The sequence below is a fragment of the Cydia pomonella genome, chromosome 6 (genome assembly GCF_033807575.1).
Source record: "Cydia pomonella isolate Wapato2018A chromosome 6, ilCydPomo1, whole genome shotgun sequence".
Classification (NCBI taxonomy): Eukaryota; Metazoa; Arthropoda; class Insecta; order Lepidoptera; family Tortricidae; genus Cydia; species Cydia pomonella.
Window position 1 is genome coordinate 19,020,515 of NC_084708.1, and position 25,497 is coordinate 19,046,011.

The 25,497-nt window shown below is 36.0% G+C and overlaps 1 protein-coding gene across 2 annotated transcripts; it reads left to right on the forward strand.

Annotated features, from left to right (window-relative positions):
- The first annotated feature begins 8 nt into the window (after positions 1 to 8).
- On the forward strand, positions 9 to 12,932 carry LOC133519213 (trypsin Blo t 3-like). Of its 2 annotated transcripts, none has more exons than XM_061853203.1 (10): positions 9 to 814; positions 1,340 to 1,449; positions 2,430 to 2,578; positions 2,951 to 3,027; positions 3,798 to 4,015; positions 5,287 to 5,466; positions 5,756 to 5,938; positions 7,844 to 8,016; positions 9,808 to 9,888; positions 10,874 to 12,932. In XM_061853203.1, exons 1-10 carry the CDS (start codon positions 760 to 762, stop codon positions 10,992 to 10,994), a joined length of 1,347 nt encoding a protein of 448 aa, XP_061709187.1. In that variant the 5' UTR covers positions 9 to 759; the 3' UTR covers positions 10,995 to 12,932. The 2 variants fall into 2 exon arrangements, with proteins under 2 accessions (XP_061709187.1, XP_061709188.1); XM_061853204.1 differs by having other exon boundaries at positions 7,844 to 7,918; positions 10,874 to 11,013.
- The last annotated feature ends 12,565 nt before the right edge of the window (positions 12,933 to 25,497 follow it).

Sequence of the window (25,497 nt, forward strand, 5' to 3'; positions counted from 1 at the left end):
GTCCGTCCGTCTGTCACTAGGCTGTATCTCATGAACCGTGAAAGCCAGACAGTTGAAATTTTCACAGATGATGTATTTCTGTTGCCGCTATAACAACACATACTAAAAAGTACGGAACCCTCGGTGGGCGAGTCCGACTCGCACTTGTCCGGTTTTTTTAGTAAATACGATGTTAAATATTTTATAATGGCTTTTCTCGTCGTTGCACATATGTTTCGGCTTTAGCAGGACACCGTGAAAACTAATTTTAACTAGTGAAATGCGTTTTCCCTAGTCAAAACTTGTTTATGCTAAAATGTATTTTGAGAAACTAGTGAAAAATAATTTTGTTAAATATTTTCTTTAGTGATTTGATATATAATTGACTAAAATATTCTATAAACTTTAAGATTTGTTCACGTACTTTGGGTGGTTTTATACGAGCGTACGCGTATGAGCGTGTAAGCTCGTATAGACCAAATGCAGAGTAAATTAACGCGCGCGTAAACCAAAAACGGGGAAATATATCGCGCGTATAAATACAAAACCGCCTAAACAACCGTACATGCGCGTAAAAATACCCTAGTCTGAAACCGCCCTTATATCCAAGATTTTCATACAAATACAAATTACATACTCATATAAATTAGGTTCTTCTTACCTTTCTTTTGATTATATCCAATCAATCAAACATTCAGTTATGCATAAAATTGGATTTCGAGTCAACTGATTTCATATTGAATATGTAAGTTACTTATATACCTACACGAGTAATTTTATATGACAATGTTGAGTTTATATGTATTGTTTTTTGTACTTGATAAATCTAACTCGGGTAAGTAAGTTATATTAACCTACATAACTATTGTAGTAGTGTAAATATGTATAAATTAAGACCTAGCAAAATGTATAACTTCTTCTTCTTCTTGTCGTATCCTCATGGCTCATGGACGTGATGACTGTGGCCACTCTTCACCAGTGTTTTACTAGCTGCTCTATCTTGAGCCCAGTGTAAGTATACTGTATGCTAGCCTGTAATGTGGCTTTTGTCTCTGACGTTATTTCGTCCGCCCAACGCTTGGCCATTGGCCATACAACCGTCCCTACTAACTAGGGTTTTTCTAACCGCCTCTGGGCTGCAGTCGCTATCGTTTCTTATTCGGGATCCCAAGTTTACAAACTTGTGTGCCACCTCAAGATCGTGGCACTCGTTGGTTCTCTTCATTTTACCAGGACGATCGATAAACATCAACTTCGTAATGTGTGTATATATATATATACATACCGACAAAGATTTGTTCTGGTCAGTAATTCAACAAGTTATAATATTTTCCCATAATTAGACCAGTTTTCTCAACAGGTGTACTTCTCTCAACTACTTCTGCCGCAAACGCAACAACAAAGGATTTTTTTGGAGATACCAGGCGAATCATCAAAGGACATGAAGTTTTTGACACCAGGCCATACATGGTTAGTTAAAAATATATTTCATGTCTAATTCTCTGAAAGACATTCATTGATGTTCTTAAAAGTGTGCAGAAAGTGTTACGTACGTTTATGCACTGGACCATTTTACTTTCCAAGTACGATTTTATTTTTCATTTTTTACGATAAGCAATTGAAATTAGATTTTAAATGGATTTGTTATACAATTTTCATCAGGCTTACGTTGACACTATTGAGCTCACTAACAATTTGCATTCGGGACTTTGCATAACGTTTTATGTTGGTAAAATCTTACAATTTAACTACGACATCAACATCTCGAGTGAAGTCCAGTTCCCTTAAGAGTGTAAGACCAAATTAGCCGCGAAATTAGCGAATGTAAGATCAATAGATCGAGACAGTATTTCACGCCAACCCACCCACAGCTTTAGGGGCAGGCTCTTCCACATTGGTAAGGCACATTCTATTTTTAAAACAAATCTATCCTTTCGCTTAAATTCGCTTTAGTTCGGTTCGTTATTTCATGTGTAGTGACGTCACCAACAACCAAAGTCACTTGACTTAACGTTTACGCGCGTATTTCAAATTAATTTAGGAAAAAAACGTATTTTTTTAAGATTTTTTTTTAAATTGTGAGATGTATAAAATAATAAACGTACATTTAAAAATACTTTTTTTTCTGAAAACTGTCATGCCAATTGTAAATGGCAAAAATTGATAAGAAAAGTATTAATCTGATTATGATCTTCAAGGTAAAGTTTTCTTTAACATATGCAAAACCGGTCGCTAATATAAAGGTGTTTATTATCTTCAGGTCACTATATAATACTCAGCTTCCTACCGTAAACCTTGAAGATTATTTCTTTGAAAAAACAAAGAACAATGTATTTTTCTAGAGATTAATGATACCTTTAGTCAGTTTTACTCCTTTTGTTCTTTATTTTGATATTGTGCACCACAATTTAAAGCTATAATTTAAAGTTGATAAGTGTAACGTTTTTTAGGTTTACTTGCGGCCCACACTTACCCACAGCAACGTTGTAGACTATAATTGGCTATGCGGCGGCGTTATCATTCATGAAAATTATATCCTCACCTCCGCAGCGTGCATCGAAGACATCAAGTACTTTTGGGTGGTCTCCGGGACGCACAAGTACGTGAATGCTCCCATGTACAGAGGAATTTCATCACTACTTTGTGATGAAACCAAATATTATATGTATCAGTAGACTCAGTGGGCTTAACGCTATAAAAAGAACATTGTAATTTCGTTATTGCCTCTCTATCACTCTTGCGTAGTCAAGCGATAGAGAGACAGATAAAGAAATTTCGATTTTCGTTTTTCGCGGAACCGCCTCAGGACTCACGCGCGCCTGCACACGTACAAAAACACACAATAAGCTGATATCCATTCCTTTTTGCCGATATGCAAAGCAATGTAAATGTATTATTTTCTGCAAAATTATTATTATCATCACATCACAATAGCCAAAAGACGTCGTAAATACAGAAGACCCATTCTCAGGTGGTTGCCACAGTCCCAGACAAATACGTGTATCAAAAACGGTGCCTTACGAGCGGTTTGGAAATGTGTTCATAGAAGTAAGTAACGGAGTTTAATTATCTCCTCATTACAGTACTTACCCGATTTAATTCGTTCTTAAACTACTCGACAGTAAGTTATACAGTCGAAACTCATTAAAGGTCACAGCCCCCCCCCCCCCCCCCCCCCTTGTCACATAAACAGATATGGTGATATTGGGAATTTAGACGCATATTAACAGTTACGCCAAGGAGTGCAAATCAAATTCACACTTGCGGTTCGTGGTTATTTTAGGTAGCCCAATAATTATAAAAACAGCTAACAAGAACTACTAACTAATACCGGGTAGTTTAGTGTTGTTTACCAATATCTCCATTGACGTTTTGCTGGGTCTGTCTTCCGTGACCACAGCTAATGCAACCTGGCTGAAACGTCGGATAAAAGGTGAAATAATTAAATTTAATTGCGTTAGACTCGTAAATGACACTAAATATGTGGAGTTTAAAGTGTAATAGTGCTATTTTTGACACTCAAAACATGATACAAGATTAATATCCTATTCTATAGCATGTTCTCATAAAAGTTACACTGTGTGTAAGCGCTTTAAAAGTCTCTCTGAAACAGTGTTAAGTTTCTGTCACATCGTAGACCAGTGACGTTGGTGCCTGCGGCCTGATTGATCGAGAGCCTTGAAAGAGGAGGCAAATATGTGGTTCCTTCTAGTATAGTGTTTATGATAGCTTCATTCCATGTTTCTTCTTCACTGCTTCTCACCTTCACTGTTAGGAAACGTAAAAAAACTCAGAAATTTAAGATGTAATTTCCTCAGCGTACCGATTCGACGGTAATGTCTTCAACAACATACGTTGGATGGTGAACGACATAGCGGTCGTAATGACTGAGGGTCCGATTTCCTTCGCAAAGAGGGTGAAAGGCTGCGACTTCATTCCACAGAAGATCCAATACAACAACATATCTAAAGAATATGAAGAGCCTGGAACCAAGGGATTCATCGCGGGATGGGGTTCTCAAGATCGATATACTGACGTGAGTTTTATCACAAAATGCATAAGAATACTTAAGATTAACGATTACATTACTTTCGAGGCAAGAAATTATTAACTAACTACCTTGGGACTAGAAGAAACTATATTTCTCGTTAACTAATTTTCTATCGAGAACTCTATGTTTTTTGTTATTCGGATCTAAATAATAATGTTTGTGAACCAGTCGGTCTCATCGTCACATCATGGTGAAAATTTTGTTTAGTCCAACAATCAAGATATTCTAAGTAACATTCCTCTTAAGAGGCTGTCAATACCTAAAGCGCGCACACTGTCTATTTGTATCGGAGTAAATGAGATAGCACTGTCGCATGTTACTGGGCCTGGGCAAGGGAATAATAAGAAAAATATTTAAATAAAAAAAGTGGATTATTAGTGTAATATTTTACTCAACAGCGGTTTAGATATAAATGTTTTGAAATTGTGATTTTAATTGCAGACCCATAAGTCAAAACAATAAAGACATAGAACCGTTTAATTGTGATTTTAAGACCAATCTTTGCAATTATTTTCTATCGAGCCGATTTCGTTCAATCATGTATCGAGTACAACCACGGTCTTTGAAATATAATTAATATGAACATATATTTTTCTTACTTGACTAAAACAAATAGTCTTTAAAAAAAAACTGTTTAAGTAACATCAATTTCAAGGACATTGGGTGTTGACAGCCTCTTAACTTTGAAAAGTATCGTCACTCTTCAGCTAATTTATAAATCCTGATCTTCGGCTTACCATTTTTGCAAATCATACACGTACACTAAGAATGAAAAGAAAATAATAGTCATATAAGGTTCTAACTAATTACTTATCTCTGATGGCGCTACAACGCTTCGTGGGTCTCCTCCTCTATATTTCTCCAGTTGTCGCGATCCTTGGAAACTTTCCTCCTCCTTCCTTATCCTGTCCGAGAAAAATTAGCAGCAAGTTTGAAATTTGGTAGTGTTATGAGATCTTCGACTATGTCCGGTACAAACTGCTCAGTAATGCATAAAAAATCTATGGATTTCTTTCTACATATTTGCGAGCTCTTCTAGATGTACCGCTAATGTGTGATTCACTTAGTAGCCCAGCTATGTTTTGGTGCATAATAATAAATAAATAATAATAATAATAATAAATAAAAATCAATGGGCTCCTATATTTGATCGTACTATCAGCTTGGTAGACCCTGGTTCACAGTAATAAGGCTTTTTATGGTCAATCTACTATGTCGAGGATGCGAATCAATAAAATCTTGACGTGTTCATTTAGGCTGCAGACATATTGGCCCGAACCAGCGTTAACTCTCCCTTGTTACTGGAAGCGGAAACTATGATAATCACCAAGGAAAACTGCAAGCACCGCTGGCTGGCGCGCTACCACTCAATCATTGACAAATACATGATCTGCGGAAAGCTGGCCCGTGGCGGCAAAATGAGCGACACTTGTAATGTATGACTACAAAACGAACTCTCTCTCATTTATACACTCTCTTCTCTTTCCCCTCTTATCTCCGCTTTCCACTATTGTACTTTTTCAGTGGGATAGTTATTTTATGAAAAGCAGAGGGAAGGCCATCTCTTATGCATGTTATCCCTTTAATCTTAACTCTACTCACTCGGTGGCATCAATAGCATGACTTACAGGAAAAAATCCAACTTGGGCGTTTATCATGCTGAAGCTCTTATGAATTATAAGAAAGTATTCTTAATATATATTTTTAGTTATTTAATTTTCACAGGAGAATCACGTAGAGTGCAGACAGCTAATGTTCTCAGAGGAGGTGGGACCAAGAGTCAGGAGGTTCGAGGGGAACCCCGATGAGTTCATTCAGAACTCCGCAGCGGAAGTCAAGAAAAGAGAGCAGGCTAGAAAGAAAACGAGACGGATGAACACGCGGACGGCATATGGAGGGTTTTGCGAGGTATGACGAGGATGTTTACGAATGCGGATTCAATTCAGTATTTTAGGATTCATAAAATTTACATTTTGTATGTCACTATATATTCAATTTAGATTGTCCCAATTTTATGAAAAGCATCAGGAAAAGGCATATTTCTTTCATGAATAGATGTATTTTATACCTTATTAAAGGCCGGATGCGCTTGTTTAGGTCCCATCGATTTTGCGTTCCTACGTTCCCCTAGGTAGGACAGAAGGTATCCACAGTAACTGTTTATGCATATCAAGCGTATGTGCGTAAAGAATATAGTTTTATTTTTAATACAGGATGCCCAACCCTTTTTTATTTGGTCTATAACTGGTTTCTTGAGCCGCCTCTAAAGATGTTTAAAAAAAAAGGTAGATAAGACAAAAAAATGTCGGTAAGATGTTTTATTAGTAACACAGCCGCCATGTTTTACATGGGCATGTCGAATGCCTTGACTCTTGACCAGAAAGAGATATTTGACCATTGTTTTATTTTCATACGAGGTCAAAGGCCATGCTGTGAGAGAGCAAAGCTTGGAATTGGATTTAATGCCAAGATTTAGTAAGGCCGAAGGACAATATCTATATGTATTGGACGGAAGGTTGGGCCATGCAAAAAAGGCTGAGCTGCAGGGCAGCAGAGCTTGGTATTGAAGCGCGTCTTGTTGGACTGGAAGGCCTCGGGTCTTTGGCCCTATGCCTTCGTTCAGCCTTCAAGGGAGCCCTGATCTGACAGGCAAGCCCTTAACACTACAACGGTCACTAATGGATCTGCTGGACCGAGTGGGCTTCATTATGAACGTATACGATAGGTATTGCACGACTATGCCATTATTAGAACCTTCATGTGAAAGTTCGTGACATCAATTCGTCATTTCGCCTATCCGTTAGCTCATCGCGCTTACCAGCGACCGACGCCAGCAATACACATGGGTTCATTAGATAGTACAGGGTCTAGAACAGTGTCGTAAGCATAAATATTAGAGCGCAGTTTGATTTCTGATTCTAATAGTGGCCTCCCAGGCTTCAATAAATCTAATGATGTCAGGCTGAAGTCGAGCCGAGCCGAGTCGTATATTATTATTATTTGTCTGTCTTACCATATCTCGGGACCATGGGGTCCCAGACCTTTGGGAGGCATGCGTGGGGCCGAAGCCAACAGCGCAGAGGCCCTTTAAGACAAATTAATCTAAAAGCAAGGGATACACGTGGCGGATACCATCCCCGAGCGCACAACATGATACATCCGGAGATGGTCCCCGCCAGGTGCAAAGACTATTGCAGTGCAGCACTTTTGTGCTGCGATGGGATCTAAGGTCATAAGGCTATTGATTTGAAAGTTGGATGGACTGGATAATGGGCTATGGGAGGAGACTAACGGACACCTGCCGTGACAATCAGTCTCGGAATTGTTTAAACAGGTGGTGACTCGCCAACTCATTGAGTCGGCCCCACAACGGCCGCACGCACAGTGCGACAAAAGGGCAACACTTTGGAGCGGCTGTGAGGTTGTCGAGAGGTGAGTCTGCGGCAGCCAGATCCCGGTAATCCGTTCAGCAGGCCGCCGGCGTTATGACATTTTACACTTCCAACCTGGAGCATAGGTCCCGCTCTTGCGACTCCACTCTGGCCGGCCGGTGAAGGCAAGCGAAGAGGCGAGGGCCAAATAAAAGGACCCTCTGGAATAGGGGTCCGCGGTGTCGCCACTCACCGTCAGCTCGCCACAAGCTGCCCCCGCGGGTTTACAAGCTGCCCCCGAGGGTCCACAAGCTGCCCCCGCGGGTTTATTATTATTATTATTAAAAACTGATTTTATGGCATTTATATTAACTAAACAAGCACTTTTCTAGTGATTATTATATAACAAACTTTGCTATTATGTGACTTTTGACCCTTTCAGAATGACCACGGTGGCCCGTTAGTGGTCGGGCGAGGAAAATCTTCCATAGTTGTTGGCATCATGTCTACATACAAGGTTGAAAATAACTCAAAAGTCTGCAATGGACCTTTCCTTTATACCAGTGTTTACAATAACAGACAACTTATTCAATGTGCTATTTACAAAGAAGAAGGGTATGTATTCATACTACCCTTACGATGAGTTTACTGTCGTAATGTATCATAAGTTATGGTATGATACCTATGATTCATAAAGGGGCCCACTGATTAACATGGACCCGGGTACGTCCTTAAACTACGTCCAAAAGAGAGGTATGGGCATTATGAATGTCATCTGGCTTTGTGTGGTAGGGCACAGCCAGTGGATGTCATTCCAGATCTAGAGCAGAGCCCAACTGGGGAAGTACCTCCACCTTACAGAAAACAGCAGCCAAATAACACTAGACCCTACTTATAGTGTTGTGTTCCTGCCGGTGAGTAAGGTTGCCAGAGCTCATCGAGGGGGGCCGGGTTTAGGGTCGCAACGCGCATGTAACTCCTCTGGAGTTGCAGGCGTACATAGGCTACGGAGACTGCTTACTATCAGGCGGGCCGTATGCTTGTTTGACACCGACGTAGTATAAAAAAAAAAAAAACAGTCCGTCGGGCGGTATCGGCTAGTCAGTTGTTCGGAACTGTCAACATTTTGTTCTAACTGACAGGCCGATACCGTCCGGCGGACTGTTAATCAGTGGACCCCTTTATGAATCACAGTTAGCCCCTTAACAGTTACGAATGAGATCCAGTATACCCAAATATGCAGTCGCTAGGGATTCCGGCCAACTTCCACTTTTAAGTATATTTACTCATAAAACAGAACACAATAATTGAGCTAAGAATAACATCTTGTTATACATCTAGTAGACAAAACTAACATTTGGTCATTCAATTATTTGTCTGGTCGTTTAATTAAAAGAGGACACACTCATAGTTTATGACACCTAACTTTGACTAAACAGGTCATTATCGTTTAATATTAACTTTTATCATCAACTTTTTAGAATGTTTTGTTACCTATCCTAGATAGATAGATCATGTCACAAGGGGGCAAAATGACATATTAACGGCACGTAATATTAATGACACGGTACACCCTGTACATGGAATCCTTAATGAAGCGAATGATTCTTTAATAGAATCCCTAGAGTATTAGCGAGGGATTCTATAATAGAATCCTGAGCTTAGCGAGGGATTTAAGAGTTAACGCCTAGGTGGAAATAATTTGGCTACCAAGTGACAGATACTGATTTTTACATCATTTATGGGTATATTATTCATTAGCTAAATAAATAGTACGCAAATAATAAATAAAAATAATGTCTTATAACAGAAAAGTGCCACTTTGGTCCCGGCTAGCAGGGAAGAACAGTGCCACCTTAAAAAAATATTGCAAGTATATACGTACTGGTTGGTCCCATTGGGATACATAAGGAATCCATGAGGAATAAGGTTTTTTATACGGCGATTTTTTTCTTTATTTATTTTCTGTCCTCAATTGGAAATTGCGTATTTATTCCAATGAGCTCTCAAACCAAACAAATTTTATCCAAATGTAATGAAAAAAAAGGCATTAATTAAAAGAAAACTGGACTGAGTCAATTGTTTGTAAATTGTAATAAAATAATATGAACGAATAGTCCTAGTGATGATTTAACGTGTAAAAATCAACACACTTAAAATGTATATGAACAGACTTTACGTAAGTTTTACGTAGTTTTTCAATATATTCATAAGTATAGCATTTCAAAGAATTGTTTCTTTACACATTAAAGACATGTGACAGCGATGTATGACACTTGTAATATTATCCAACTAGTGCCGGAACTGATAGTCTGAGTTGCCTGAGAGGACCAGACAAATATCACGCAACTATGTACGATATAGTTACGTCATAGATAACTACATATAATTCACGTTATTTTATAGAGTCGATTGTGCGACCGTGTTAAGAGACGAATCCAGCGTGCTAGAAGAGGAAACATTTGATTGGGGGAACATTACACTCAGGTAATTTTTAAAGGCTGGTAATTTAACTGATCACTAGATAAATTTAAATTGAATATATACAAAAAAAGAAAAAAAAATTACCACCATAAATATTAAATGATCACCAAAATTAAAACTCCATTTTTTTACATTTTGCTATCCTATTAAAGTAAATGACATCAAACCAATCACTGTTAACCCAAAAATAGTAAATGATCACCAAAATTAAAACTCCATTTTAATGTAAAATGAATACCAATTTTTTACATTTTGCTATCCTATTACTTAAAGTAAATAACTCAAAACTAATAATTGAAAACCCAATAGTAGTCAATAAATTTCACGCAATCATTTACAATCTCGTTATCGTATTAAATTAAATAATCCACCAGCATTTCGTTTCTGTAAGGGTCGCAGTTCTAACCTAGCCTAACCCACTTTTCTTATAGCAATTTTGTGTGAGGATCATTACTTTATTTTGTTATCCGAGTATTAGATACATTTTATGGAAAATATAGTGGTATATTTAGGTGAAAATATCGCATTAATTTTCTCTTCAAGGTTTGGTGATCGTTCATTACACTTGGTGTTTGAATACAATTTGACATACAGTCGTGATTAAAACAGCTAGCACTTGTGTAATTTTAGACCTAATTTTTTTGGTTTGAGTTTATTATTTTGGCCAGAGAGATTTTTTATTTAGGGTACCAAAGTAATTTTTGGTGTCATTACATTTCTACCCATTTTAAAATCCTTAAACAAAATACAAAGTAACATCGATTTATGTGCGATTTAGCGCATATACGCATTTAGGATATACTATTAAAAAGATCGTTGGGACCGGTAACGTTAAAATATCTATTTAGGTACCTGCGTGGGAACATATTACGCTGAATTCGAAATTATTGCAATAAGAGGTATAATGTAATCCAAAGAAATCCTGGTGTAGATTCACTGGAGAACCAGAGCGTTAGCGGGATAAATGTTTAACATAAATATTTTGCAGATCTAAAACGGAATATGACGAGGATGAATACCCAGTTCATCGCAGTCGCAACGACAACAATAATCCATCGGGCGAGGAAACCACACTTGGAGATACAGAAAGCTCACCAAGCGACACATAAACATAACAATCAAAATCGTATTTTTAATTAACAGCAGTAAATAATGTAAAATGCATAGACGATAACATAACGCATACTAAAGCGCGCGGTAGTTTTATGCGATTAACGCGATGCGTTTGCCGCACGCCCGTTTTACATCAGATAATTTAATTACCATATATTGTTTACGCGGTAACCGCTGCGTTTAAGTGCATTATTACTTTACCTACATTCCGTTAAGCGCATGCGTTCAACGCTGCGTTTATCGCATTAAGACAACCGCACGCTTTGGTAAGATAGAAACTACAAGCCGGGAACTATGTTTTTTGCCAATTATTTAATTTTCAGCTATGATTTATTGAGATATTGTAATATTTTTGTGTTGCTAACTGTTAATGGTTAGTTTTTTTTTTATGTAATATATATCACGTGTAGGACTTATCTGTATGTGATATTTATATTTGAGTATAAAATAAATAAATAAATAAAATATACTCATTTTTTATTATAAATATTACGAAAATTATTGAAACAGCTAGTATTTTTTTTATACCACGACCTGCCACAGCATTCACAGCACGCGCGTTGCCGATCCTACAAGTTTACAAGGCATACATAATTAAATCGTTTTCATTGAACAATACACATCCAAAATAAAATGTTCATACTGTTACATACTAAACACCTTTGCTAAACACACACTAATTATATTACTTTAACAGCTCTAATGCGAAGTTCGAGATTTATTTACTTATCATTGCTACTGGTAACGCTCTCTATTAGCGAATAGCAGATTTAAACAGGTGCAGTTAAACCAGCGATACGCCAGCGTCATCTGTGAGAAATTTATAGAAACAGAAAGTTTCCTAGGAAAAATTCCATAGAACGAAAACTAGGGTGAGTAAATTTAACTTAGTTCAGCTATTTCACGGTAGATGGCATTTAAATCAAATTTTGTAGGTAGGTACATCACATCAAAAAATGGGAATAATGGAAACCTATTAATATAAGCTTTCGTTGCCTGGCAGTTTGTCCATCGGTCAGCAGGTCCAAGAACCTAATAGGTGGACAATAAAAACTTTCACAGATGTTGCTATTTCCATGAAAACATTTTTTACACTTTTTATTTTTATTTTTTCAAAAGTCCCCGTTCTTTATTGGTCATTAAGTATTATGTGTTGTTTAATATATAATTATTATTACCACAGTCAATAAATTTGAGGTTTGTATGTGTAACCGCTATAGATACCTACCTTTAAAACGTCTCTATAGGTAGAGCCAACTGAACGACCTCTTAAAAATACCAAAAATGAATTTTATAGGGTCATTAATTTTTTTTTTTACAAAAATACATTCTTAAAAAATGTCAACTATCTACCTACTCGTATAACGGAGATAGAGCCAGCTGACAAACGGACAGACGAAGGTCAGAGTAAGCTATAAGCAATAAGTTTCCGATTATAATTTATCTTTTGGGTATGGAACCGTAAAAAATCATTTAAGAATTAAGTGCAAAATTATATTCTTACAAAAACCATTTCATTTTCTGTTCGTATTGTATCACCATTGCGATTTAAAATATACAGAAACTAGCTTTTTCCCGCTACTTCGTTCGCATAACATTAGAATGTGAAGTAGCTATGCCACGCTCGTACTTTCGCGTGGATGCACACTTAGCATGGACGGAATGTAGAATTTGGTGGTTAATAATAAGACGGGCATATGTGACAGGTACTTAAACATTATTTAATCTGAACAAAGGTTTACTTCTTTACAGGGAAAAACAATTAAAAAACGCCATGGGCATATTTATCGTATTTAATAGAAGGCAAATAAAATAAGTTCAGATAGATAAGGATGTCTTAATACCATGGAACACCAAATTTCAGAATGGGTACGTGTCCAGTAGATAAGAAGTCATACACAATATTATGCCTCTTATTCTCTTATTCGTAAAATATCTCCCATCCCATCCCATTTTAACCCCTGAGACTAACTAACTTTAAAAAGAAAAAATAAATCTATATTCTGTCGAAAAACATTTCATTCCTGATACAATTTTTAATTTCATTTCAACCCTCTTATGGGGAAAAAGACGAAAAGACTGTAATTTACTTTCTTAAATTTTGCCTTTTTACGAAGTTTCTCATATTATACATTGACAAAAAACCTTCAGAAGTTTAAATTCGCTCACATTAAAAATATTAAATTAATATTCGTTCCCGATAACCACGTAGAATACGATGATTTTTCAAAAATGCCTAAAATGATTTTACTTGTATTCTAACATACCATTGTTTCTTGATATGATACAAACTTAGTGTACCTAGTTATTAAATTGTTGGATCCGAATACAGCCTTTGTTGGGAGTGGGTCAGGTTAGTTGCGGACAGTAATTGAATTGTACCGGCTAGTAAATAGTACAGAGCTCTGTCCGCATTGTACGACCATTTACAGTATGCGATGAATAGATAGATAGATTTATTTATTGGTACTAATGTACTGTGAACATTGGTTAAAAATTACAATTATGATAAATAAAAACCGGTCAAGAGCGAGTTCCTTTTACTCGCGCATCTAGGGTTCCGTACAAACAAACTTAGAATTATCTCGTTTAAATATAAAGGCGAAAGACTTTTGAACAGAAGTACCTATTGATACTGAATATAGTTGTGTACAGCACCATCTATGGGCAAATTGTCTAAATAATTTGCGCGATGTAATGCACGTAAGTATGATGGTTTTTCGAGGATAATTCTCAATCATATGAACCGATTCCAAAAATTTATTTTTTATTTGAAAAAATGTGTATTTACTCGTATGTAATCTCATTAAAAAATCAGGTGTAATAAACACACGTAAAGTTGGTTAAATTGCAAACTGAAATCGGAAAGGTTTTTGTCAATTAAAAAAAAGTTATCAATATTGTATTGTATTTTGTAAAATTTTCATATTTTTCGTCAGTAAACATCGGAGATAAGGGAGGGGGGGAACGGTATTTTTGTTTTTTCACTTTTTCCTTCATATTTTTTTTTCTCTATAAAAAAAAAAATAAAATGCTTTGAAATGTCCAATTTGAGCTCTTTCAAATGATACCCCACTTGACCTTGTCACTAGACTTTGTAATTTTGCCCCTTCTTCATATTGGGCCTTTTCCATATTTAATAAAAAAATAATATAAAAATAATACTTTTAACGTGTGTGGGTTAGTGTTGTTCATAACTATTCCAAATTTAAAATTGGTAGCTTAAATGGTTCTCGAGATATTTAGCGATGTGACAGACAGACAGACAGACGGACGGACAGAGTCGCACCATAAGGGTTCCTTTTGTACCTTTTTGGTCCGGAACCCTAAAAATGAAACATGTACAATAAATTATGTCAATAGGTACTTATATAAAATTAAAATGATCAATTCGGAAATTAATACTAATTAACTAATTATAAATAAAGTCAGTGCAATTAAAAATCACCTACTACTTATAAGTTAAAATTAAATAAATAATAGTAATTGAATAATAATAAATAAATCAATAAAACTATAAATGCAATTATGTCAATGTCAAATGATATGGTTTTTTAGGGACCGATGTAGCATTGATTGGCAGCGCCATCTCTCTCGATAGCTCGGTATCACCTGAGTTGATCCAGTTAGAAGGTATGAACCATACTGTTCTACCTTAGAATTGGCTAGGGGGCGCCGTAAGCCTTCAGTAAGAAATGCATATACTTGGAGACCAATGCTGCCGTGACCCCGGTGGCCGACTGGCTCAGGCACCTGCCGCGATAGCAGAGGACGCTGGTTCGATTCCAGCCTGGGGCATATGACATTTATTTCAGTTTATAATTTATATAGTAGTGTTTCTACTTGCAATAAAAACATGTTGAATTATTTTCAGAAAATAATTTAATTAGTTGTAATAAGTACTTCTAATATTAATGTCAAAATCATGATAATTTTGATGGAACCCAATGCACTGGAACAGTGACGTGCACTTGTACAGTCGCGGACTTTAATTGCTAAGCCATTTAAGGTTTACTTTAAGTACATTGAACATTTCATACCGTTAGTATTGACAACCAAATTAACTTAAACACTAAATGGATTATTAATTAATGTGACCTTACTCGCTTAGCATCGCATCGTTGCATATGAAAGTCCTCTTTTGTAAAGAAGTACAATCTCACAACAGCAGACTTAGATTTGTGCTGAACTTTAGTCATTCTCGGCTCGATTCGAAGAATGATTAAGACACGTTTAAGATCTTTAAAATATCGATAACTAAACGACATGTCAAAATTGACGTTTATTTCGATTCCGCTGTGATCCCAGTAAGATCTATCTACGATATTTCTTACGTCAAAGTGACATTGGTTGCCCGAATCGAGCTGCTTTTGTCAATTATACGACATACAAACGTTATCAAAATGAGAACTTATCTAAACCAGAACTTATCGTTATCGTATCTCATTCTTCGAATCGGGCCGTCTGTCTCGAGGCTAACTCTAGGAGAGTCGTTCACAGCTAATTGTGAGACTCAGTTAGCGTACCTACCTGCCTTATAATTTAAATAGTGTGTGATATAATATTTAAAGTATAGGTAGATACAACATGCATACATACAAATATGACGCATCATTTTCGACACTGGCGTCATCTTTGTGGTCGATTATCTGAAGATACTTAAATACCGCCTATCATACTATTATTTTCAATCGAATGGTATAAATTGAAATTATCAAGTAAATTACATTTTAAGTTTTGTCCATATTCACCCCGTCGTCCCTACTCACCTCGGTTGATGGTAGTTTTTGTTAAGTTAATAAAACGTAGTGGTAGGTATTATTAAGTGTGATAAAATATATATTAAATAAATGAAAGAAATCAAGGATGGTGAAAATTGCCGTCGTTATGAAATAAACTGATATTTATAAGTAAAATTGTGTATCCAGTCTATTATTAGCGCCCACGCGTGGGTTCGCAAATGGATCGATGGATAAATTTAATTAAAGTGCCCGTTCTCACGCTGTTGTCAGGACGCAGGGAGCACAGTTGGTTTACTGTCTATATTTTATGGTTAGAAAATGGTCAAAGAAATATGACTCCTATTCGATCATACCTAATGTTCTTGCGATTTTTAGTTTTAGGAACTAATTCCACTATCATCGAAAAATACCTAAAAGCGAATTCTGATTATAAAACCAAGATATGAATTTGATCTAGATTTGTTACAGGGACTCCTGTGCTACAGTTCATGCACGTTCCATATAGATATGATCTGTCATTGTCATTAGTAACGTTTCCGAATAAAGAAATGTCGCTTTTCACATTGGCAGATCATATCCACGACAAATCTAGATCAAATAAATAGATAACCTGTATACACGCAGTATGAGCCTTCTAAACTAAGTAAAAACGTAACTCATCATTCTGCGCAACGAGCAAAAAAAACCGATCAGGTGCGAGTTCGTTTAACTCGCGTACCGAGGGTTCCGTCCTAAGTTTGAATTAAATATCTCATGTAACAACTATTATCACCAGAAGACAAGTATACTTAGCATAATTGTGTCTATCATCTATCGGAAAATTAGCTAACTAATTTGCGCGATTTGTGTGTATGATGATTTTGCATAGATAATACAATTATTTAACATGTGAACCGATTTCAAAAAATACCTAATAATTTTTGAATAAAGGCGTTTTTAGTATACCTAATCTTATAGAAATGTCAACCTGCAACCCTGTGCAAGTTAAATTGCAAATTAAATCAGAAATTTTTTTTTGATCATTAAAAGTTATCAAGATCCGGTGTCATTATATATCTTTCCTGCAATATTTATGATAATGTTAATTATAATGAAATTAATTTAATAATTTGTTAATTATTCGTCTGTAAACTTTGAAGATAAGAGGAGGGGTAGTATTTTTTTCCCAATTTCCTTCACAAAAAATAAATAAAAAAAGTTAGAATGTTGAATTTGAGGTCTTTCATAACCTAGTAATTAGACTTTGAAATTTTGCCCTCTATTTATAATGGGAATTTCACATACTTAGTCAATAAAAATAAAAGAAAATAATAACAGTTCCAGCATAGCTTACGTATTTCTCGAGATATTTAGAAATGTGACAGACAGACGGACTGGCGGATGGACAGAGTCGCTTCATGAGGATTCCTTTTGTACCTGGGAAGACCGTTGAAAGCTTCGAGCAACACAGGCTTCCGGCACGTCAGAAGGGAGGAGCTTAAGCGATATCTTACCATGCAAATAATTCTGCCATTTTTTGCGGAGGGAAACGTGCACACAGTTCAACTTCTCACTCACAACATACAAAATCCAATCTGTAATGACGACACAAATACATAGAAAATGGCACACGTCCAAAACAAATCTTTCACACCCCGATCTCTTTTTGTGTACGGACGAGTCACAACATGCACCGCCATAGATACAGTACCTATGCTTCGGGAGAGGGGAAATGGTAAGAATGCCGTCTTCCTTCCCGGTGTTGCTCGAAGGTTGAAAGGTAGCTGTCGTTCTTCTAGATTCATAATTATGTAACTTCCAGCAGCACACACCGTCCCCCACACGACAGCCAATAGACCTCCCCACCGCTCGGTGGCTCGGCGACCCGCCACAGCCGAAAGGCGGAAGCGGCCACTCTTACCTCCTGTGAGGGAGGTATCGAATGACATCCATCATCATTCATAATTATGTAATGAAATACGAACAGAAAACCGTTTTGCTCCCTATTTAATTCACAAACTTTTAACTTGAGTGTTTTTTCGGAATACGGTGAATTTCCATTTCAGTTTTGTTTCCTATAATAACATAGGTATTATATTAATATAATAAATATATCCCGCCATGCAAATTTTACGTGCTCAAGGAACTGTTAGAATATTTCCTGTAATAGAAAGTTATACTGTGATTCAAATTTATATCTCCTTTCTTCTTCCTCCAGTTGTCCCGCCATTTTGCCACGGCTCATGGGAGCTTAACGTAGGCACTAGTTTTTACGAAAGCGACCATCCAATTCAGTGGGTAAATTAGGCCTTGTTGGAATTAGTCCTGTTTCCTCTAGTTTAGATCTAACTCACTTTGTCACAGCAAAGTATGATAAGGTCATTATTAACGCCATTTTTAGGGTTCCGTAGTCAACTAGGAACCCTTATAGTTTCGCCATGTCCGTCTGTCTGTCTGTCTGTCTGTCCGAGGCTTTGCTCCGTGGTCGTTAGTGCTAGAAAGCTGAAATTTGGCATGGATATATAAATCAATAAAGCCGACAAAGTCGTATAATAAAATCTAAAAATTTAATTTTTTTTAGGGTACCTCCCCTACACGTAAAGTGGGGGTGAATTTTTTTTTCGCTTCAACCCTAGAGTGTGGGGTATCATTGGAAAGGTCTTTCAAAACTAATAGGGGTTTTCAAGAAACATTTTTTGATAAAGTGAATATATTCGGAGATAATCGCTCCGAAAGAAAAAAAAAATGTGTCCCTCCCCTCTAACTTTTGAACCATAGGTCCAAAAAATATGAAAAAAATCGTGGAAGTAGAGCTTAAGAAAGACATTAAATGAAAACTATAGCGGACATGATCAGTTTAGCTGTTTTTGAGTTATCGCAAAAAGTTTTCCCTTCATAGTAAAAAGACTTACTTTAATTAGGTACTGATTATGCAAATTTGCCTATTTGTTTAACTCGGGTGAAAGATACCGTTTCATCCCTTGGTTAACAATTTACTATACTTTAAGCTCCAGTTTAGCTTATTGTGACGGAAGAGTAACTACGGAACCCTACACTGAGCGTGGCCCGACATGCTCTTGGCCGGTTATTTCATTGAAGTTTGATATTTATGATGAAATTTCCACACTCCGTCGTTGCAAATTCCATGCAGCGTGAGCTTGGTCCGCCTCTTTCGTGCTAGTGAAGAAGCTCGCCTGACTGGCTCGCAGCGTTCTGACAAACGACCGGACGCGCGACAATACTCAATTATGCGCGAATTGCTGCCGGAATATTAATGGGCCTTCAATACGCGTTTTTAGTCGAACGGTCTGTAATACTGCTCTAATTACCCGTTTTGTTCCAAAATTAGGCTTAATTAGGTTACGCTGCCAATTAAAATATGAACATCGAATACGGGTATTACATTAATAATGCGACATATTTTAGACCTACATACTGTCCAACTAATGGGTAGAAGGGTAGAACCCTGCCTGTTTAGGCTTTAATATCTACCTGTGGAAACTTGTGATTGGCTTACTGTCTTTATTTCGAAACCAATTTTGTTACTTTAGCTGTAAGTTTTCCTAAGAAATAAAATATAATAAATAAATTATGAATAGTTATGACGTTCATTCAAGGAAAAAAATATCCCTCATTATATTACCGACGAATCGGTAGGTAGTTAAACTCTGATTTATACTTTCACGATTTTCTCGCATCATTACTAAGTAGAGTACTAATATTATCGGGTCTTAATGGCGTCATAGGGATGTTGACACATGTTGAATTTTGATTAAGAACGCTAAAAAATGCAGGTGCAATTTTTCACAATAAATTGGATACTAATAAAATATAAGAAATTGTTAAAAATACATAACAATGAAAGTTTCAAATTATATTTTTTTACTTCCAAAGTGAAAATAAAAACATCGCACTTTCCATTCAGTCCCAATGGCAACTATATTAGCTACCGAAATCTTAAGAGATGATACTTTACAGTAAAACAATGAACTTTTAATAGAAATTAAGAAAACTTTACGTATCACCTTTTTTTTGTTTTCATTTACCAAAGAAAAGAAATAAATACAGGAATGCACGTCATAATAGCAATTTTCTTGTTTTTCATATTATTTATAGAAATTGTATTTTGTATCATAATACGCGATTGAGTTCCGTTAATGAATATGTGACATTAACACATAAGTTATTATAATAGTGATTTTATCACGTGTTGTACGTAGGTGCACATTTTTTCAGGTCTGGCATTACATTAGATACCTACCGTCTGCTAATAAACGTTTATTCCTTTCCGACGTATTGGTATGTTGGAAAGAGACAAACGATTATTAGCGGCTTGTCAACTTTAGTAGACGTTTATGAATAAGGGGTTAGTCTTTTATTCCCTCAAGCAATATAATACAGCCTACTGACCCCTTTAGCATTTGACGAAAAAAACGTACGGAATACGTAGGCTAAATTAAGTACGTCTTAATTAATGATATGAGTAAGATGTGATGGATATCGCATATGGCTGAATAGATACCATTATAACCGTGACGGTGCTCTTCCGTGTGATATGACAGTTACAAATGAGCGCCTCGGCGGGACTCATAGTACCTGAACCATAAACAGTATACATAGCAAATGAATGTCTAACGGCTGCAATAACTGTAATTTACTGTTTTTGAAAATAGTATGTTTTTATTCTAACCGAAATTTAATTACCTTACACAACACAAATAACTTTTAAAGGTCTACAATACAGAAAGAGTCAAGAGTCGAGAATACAGTACATTAAAATGAGTAATGAAATAAAATGTTTATATGAACATTTTCAATTAATATAGCATATTTAGAAATAAGATAATAATTTAACTAAATGCCTAATTCGAAAAAATACAAGGGAGGCTGGTGCTCGAGGTTGATTTTGAACCAACATTTGCAAAGCTCACTGCCTTACGTTTAAAAGAGCTGGTCTAATTCGAACCTCGGGTGCCTACCGGTGCCTTTTTTTTTTTAGACACGGGATTGATTTAGAACTGCCACCTAACGTGTACTGTGTTATGCCCGACATTCAAACATAAGTACATACACAAGTCTGAGGGACAGGGTTGAACAATGATAGGCATTCAGCCAGAGGACGCTGCGGTCGTTGAGGGCGACCGTTTTATTACTTGCTAATATGGCGCCTTTGTGTTTCGACGGTTTTAGTTTTAATTGTATCAAGTCTGGCACTTTGACGGATACCGTCCTAAAACGCTTCATTCTGTCGTAGTTTTATTAAAGCAAAGAGTACTTGTTTTGAACTTTCATAATTATTACGATCTATTAATTTAACATTAATCATTTTAGTAAATGACATAAATAAGAGTATACTCGTTAAAGTGCACGAGAGATGTGAATTCACCATCAAATATTTAAAGTAACAATACCATTACTTATCGAGTCAGAAAGAGGCAAAAGTTAACTTACTTTACCTTAACGGTGTATTCCTGTATACGTTTATTTGCTCAAACATAACATCAAGTATCAAGTTCTAAACAGCCGAACAAGACTATCAATGGATCCATAATAACCATAACGCAGTGCACTCAGCTCAGTGCATACACTCAAAGAGCAGGGAAAATTATATCAACGTCCACCTTGTGCTTGTAGCTAGTGAGTGCATTGGTTGGCATTATGAGCAATAATAGAGTATTATGTAGCTAGTGAGCGGCTAGCTGCGACTTGAATGATATTCCAGTCGACTCATCAACGAAAATCAGACACAAAAACATCAAATAAAAATGTCATTGAAAGATAAAGGGTGTCTCATAATTATTGAAACCAAAAAGAAGGTACAGCGAGTTACAAAATTGCGTTACTTCCATGCTTTCTTCGGTTTTCGGCGACAACACATGAAAATAATAGGTACCTACTCATTCTGCTATTCTGCTATCTTACTGTAAAAAGCTAAATGTTAGCACAATCGGAATATAATAAACTTGAAATCTCTTGGGCAGTCCTGAAATATGGTGTGTATGTAAATTAAAGGCCTCTTATTCATGTCCATACCATTTGACATTTAGGGACCACGAGAAATCGCAGCCATCTCGGAAAATGTGTACCATCCTGGTGAAATTCGCGATTTACTCAAAATCTACGTTATCTAGGAAAATATGGTGTAGGTGTAGGACAACATTAAAGTTTATTAAATTTTCCACGAAAAGGTCCTAATAGATTCTTTGCGACAAAAATACATCTTGTTATATAAAATACTTGCTGAATCTTAGGAAACTCGGAGGAATATGAATTCTACTTTTGTGTATACGTTTATACATGATCTACCCCAATATCAACATTTTGCTTAACTGCGACTTCACCAGAAAGTAGGGGTATGGGCTTAATTACTGATAATTCAGTGCATCCTGTAGCTTAGGATACTGGCCGGATTTTTTAAATGACATATCGGTAGATTCCTCTTGCTCTTCACAACCTGTTTACATTTGTTTTATTAAAGAAAAATCAGTAGAGCCGCCTTGAGAGGACGCAGAATATTAAATCATATTTTTTCTTCTAGCACTTATAAATTATTAAGCGGATTTCAATAAAACAGACATCAGTAGATCCATAATTGGTACATGAATACCAATACCAATTTACTATAATCAGGGGTCGTACAAAAAGTGCGGATGACGTCAAACCACTTATAGGTATATGATTTCAAATAGTATTTTTGATTTTCATAAACAATTATCACTTATCGTACGTACGTTTATATATAGTAAGTACGTTTTTGACTGACACATTGTCAATCAGATGAACAATAAATTGACTTCGTTATTGTAGCATTGTAGCATATTTTAAGTCTGTGACAACAATAATAAACTTGTTAGAAAAATAGTCATCTATGCATAATTTCATTAAATAATAAGTATAATAACATCAAATTATCTTTTTTATTTTTACTAATCTTACCTACTGTTCCCACTTTTGACTATTAAACCTATTTATCTGAGGATCCCACAGACTTGTTCTAACTAATTTCAAATAATTATACCTTATGGTAACAAGTTTCGTGAAATTTATTTTATTCACTACATCACCCTACCACCTGTATTATTAATTCCATGGATTTATTTACGATTATTTTGTTACTTCATTAATACTACTTTGTTACTACATGTCACACGGAAGTTTAAATACAAACTCAAACATCATCCTGTGTGCAAGATTACGTCATTTTTACGTCATCCGCACTTTTTGTCCGACCCCTGACTATAATGAACAGAGGGAAAATGTTTAGGGATAAATATTGCGATTGTAAAAACAGATTTTAGGTCTAAAATGGGGTTCAAACAATACTCGTAGTGACAGTAACCAAATTTGACACAATACATAATAATCTCTGGGATCCATGTTAACGTCCCTTAAAATTCGAGCTTTGGGGACCACGAGGATCAGGCGCCATCATGAAAAGTAAGCCAATAAAACTTGCGAAATTTCGTAGTTCTAGGTGAGCGGGAAGTACCCTATACATTTTGATTTCATTGAGAGTCGTTTTATGCGACATAAACTGCCGTATCCTATTTTTACGTTAGCGTAGAAATTTGATTTTTTCACAGCTTCAAGAAACTGTAGACTTGAGAATACGGTTTTAATTTAATCTTGATACCTACACGCTAGGTAAAGAGTTTTGAGAGACAGAAGGACGGACGGATGGACGGACGGATGGACAGAGAACAAAGTAATCCTATGAGTGTTCTTTTTTTTTCCTTTTGAGGTACGGAACCCTAAAAATTATTGTATTATTGACCTACTTCTAGACAACTTACTTTACTTACAATTTCCTCATTTTGTTTCACTAATTCTATAGCGCTGAGCACATTTTAAATGCGCTACCGCAACCCACTCATCGCTCAACACACCGGACATCTAAGCAGAACAAATACTGCACTAGGAGGCCAGGTTGCGCAAACACAGCACGGAGATAACGAAATCGGGGAGACTGGGGACTTAGCTAAGGCGAAGTAAGGACTAAGGAGCATGTCAAACGATGTGGACTCAACGTACACCTCAGGGTCGACGACTGCCTGGAAGAAAAATCTAGGGTCGGTTGCACGAAACCTTCTGTCTGTCACCGTGTTCGCTAAATTTAATTGTATGGGAAGTTTCTTGGTTCCCGGCTGAGTGAAGTTAATCAGTCCGTCAACTGTGGTTCGTGTAACCGACACTTAGCAGTGTCAAACTGAAATATTCGCTAACATATGCATAACTTTCTATATTTCTCGCTCGTGCGAATATGCGAGTACGAGCGAGATGGATAGAAAGTAAGTTAAGCACTTGCTAGTGAACATGTCACTGTCAAACTGTAGCCTTACAGGCCACAACTATGGAAACAACGTGTCTATTGGTAACCAAAAACTAACATAAGCAAACCCCAAAAGATTAAAAATACACCCTAACAATAAAAACATCCTAATATATTGTTTAAAAATGTATGGGAAAAGTTACCTTACAAAATGTTGAATTGGCAATAATTATTTACTTTGTTACCAAAATTGATGTTGTTAAAAATGTTCTAATGATTATTACTATTTTGTTTTCTAATTGTCGATTAGTAGAATAAAAATCCATCGCATGAAAATCACAGTTTTTTATAGTCATATATCCCATGCTTTTGCCTCGGGGTGTACATAAATTGCTTTAGTTAAGTGCCGGCAATACTTTTCAAATAAAATGAAGCACAAAAAGTTATTTTCGAACAATATATTTATAATTACAATTCCCTTATAATTTGACAAAACGAGCCTTAATCGCGTTTAATTGAGCTTACCGTGGGACTTAGTCAATTTGTGTAATAATGTCCCCTATAATATTTTTTTTTTTATAATTCGTTTTTACCCCGTTAAGTTAAATAATAATGAATAACGATTTTTATGTTTAATAAATGTTTAAAACAGTGTTTTACAATGTACTTGAACATATTTTTTTTTAAATTATCTCAAGCATTTAATTCTATTTTTACTTATATTATTTTTAACAAAAAAAAAAACACTATAATGAAGGTTCATAATTATCTTACGTTTGTGCTAAATGTTCTTTTATATTATCTCCAATAAAAGAGACGTTTAAAATTAATTATGCTAATATGCAACCACGTTATAACACGAAAGCGCGAAAGCAGAATAAAACAGCACTTATGGCCTCTTAGCGCTCGTGGAAGCAAGGACTCCCATTGCTTACCGAGTTAAGACATGATTGCTCTGGCAAACCAATATGAAAACATTATACTATCGGCCCGATTCGAAGAATGTGATCAAAGTCAAATGGCGTTCCGAAAGTTTAAATCATGTGTCGAAAGATGGTAGTAAATTTACTGTGGCTACAAAGTTTTCTTTGACAATCCACCTCTATTTCTAATTATCTTTGATTATAGTCAAGACGTCTTGGAATATTTATTGTAAATTGGTTGTTATTTTGTTTGTAACAAATGAATAAAGTTAAAATATTGGTACAAGTATTACTCTTAGTTGTCATCATCAATCCGGTGTGATATTACATATTATTATGCATCATTGTTATAGATCTCAACTATCTCGAGATCACGTTACACTGGTACATCTTACAACTTAAACCGCGCAACCATTAATAATATGTGACAGTTAATTAGCCAGCTGCGAAGTGTTTGGCTAAACTGTTACCGCCAGTTAGTGCCCGTTAGTGCTTGACATGGGACCGTATTCTGCTGAAATTAAAACTCAATATTAAATTTGCATATATTAACGTACTACGTCACAAGACGACAATACTTATTGTA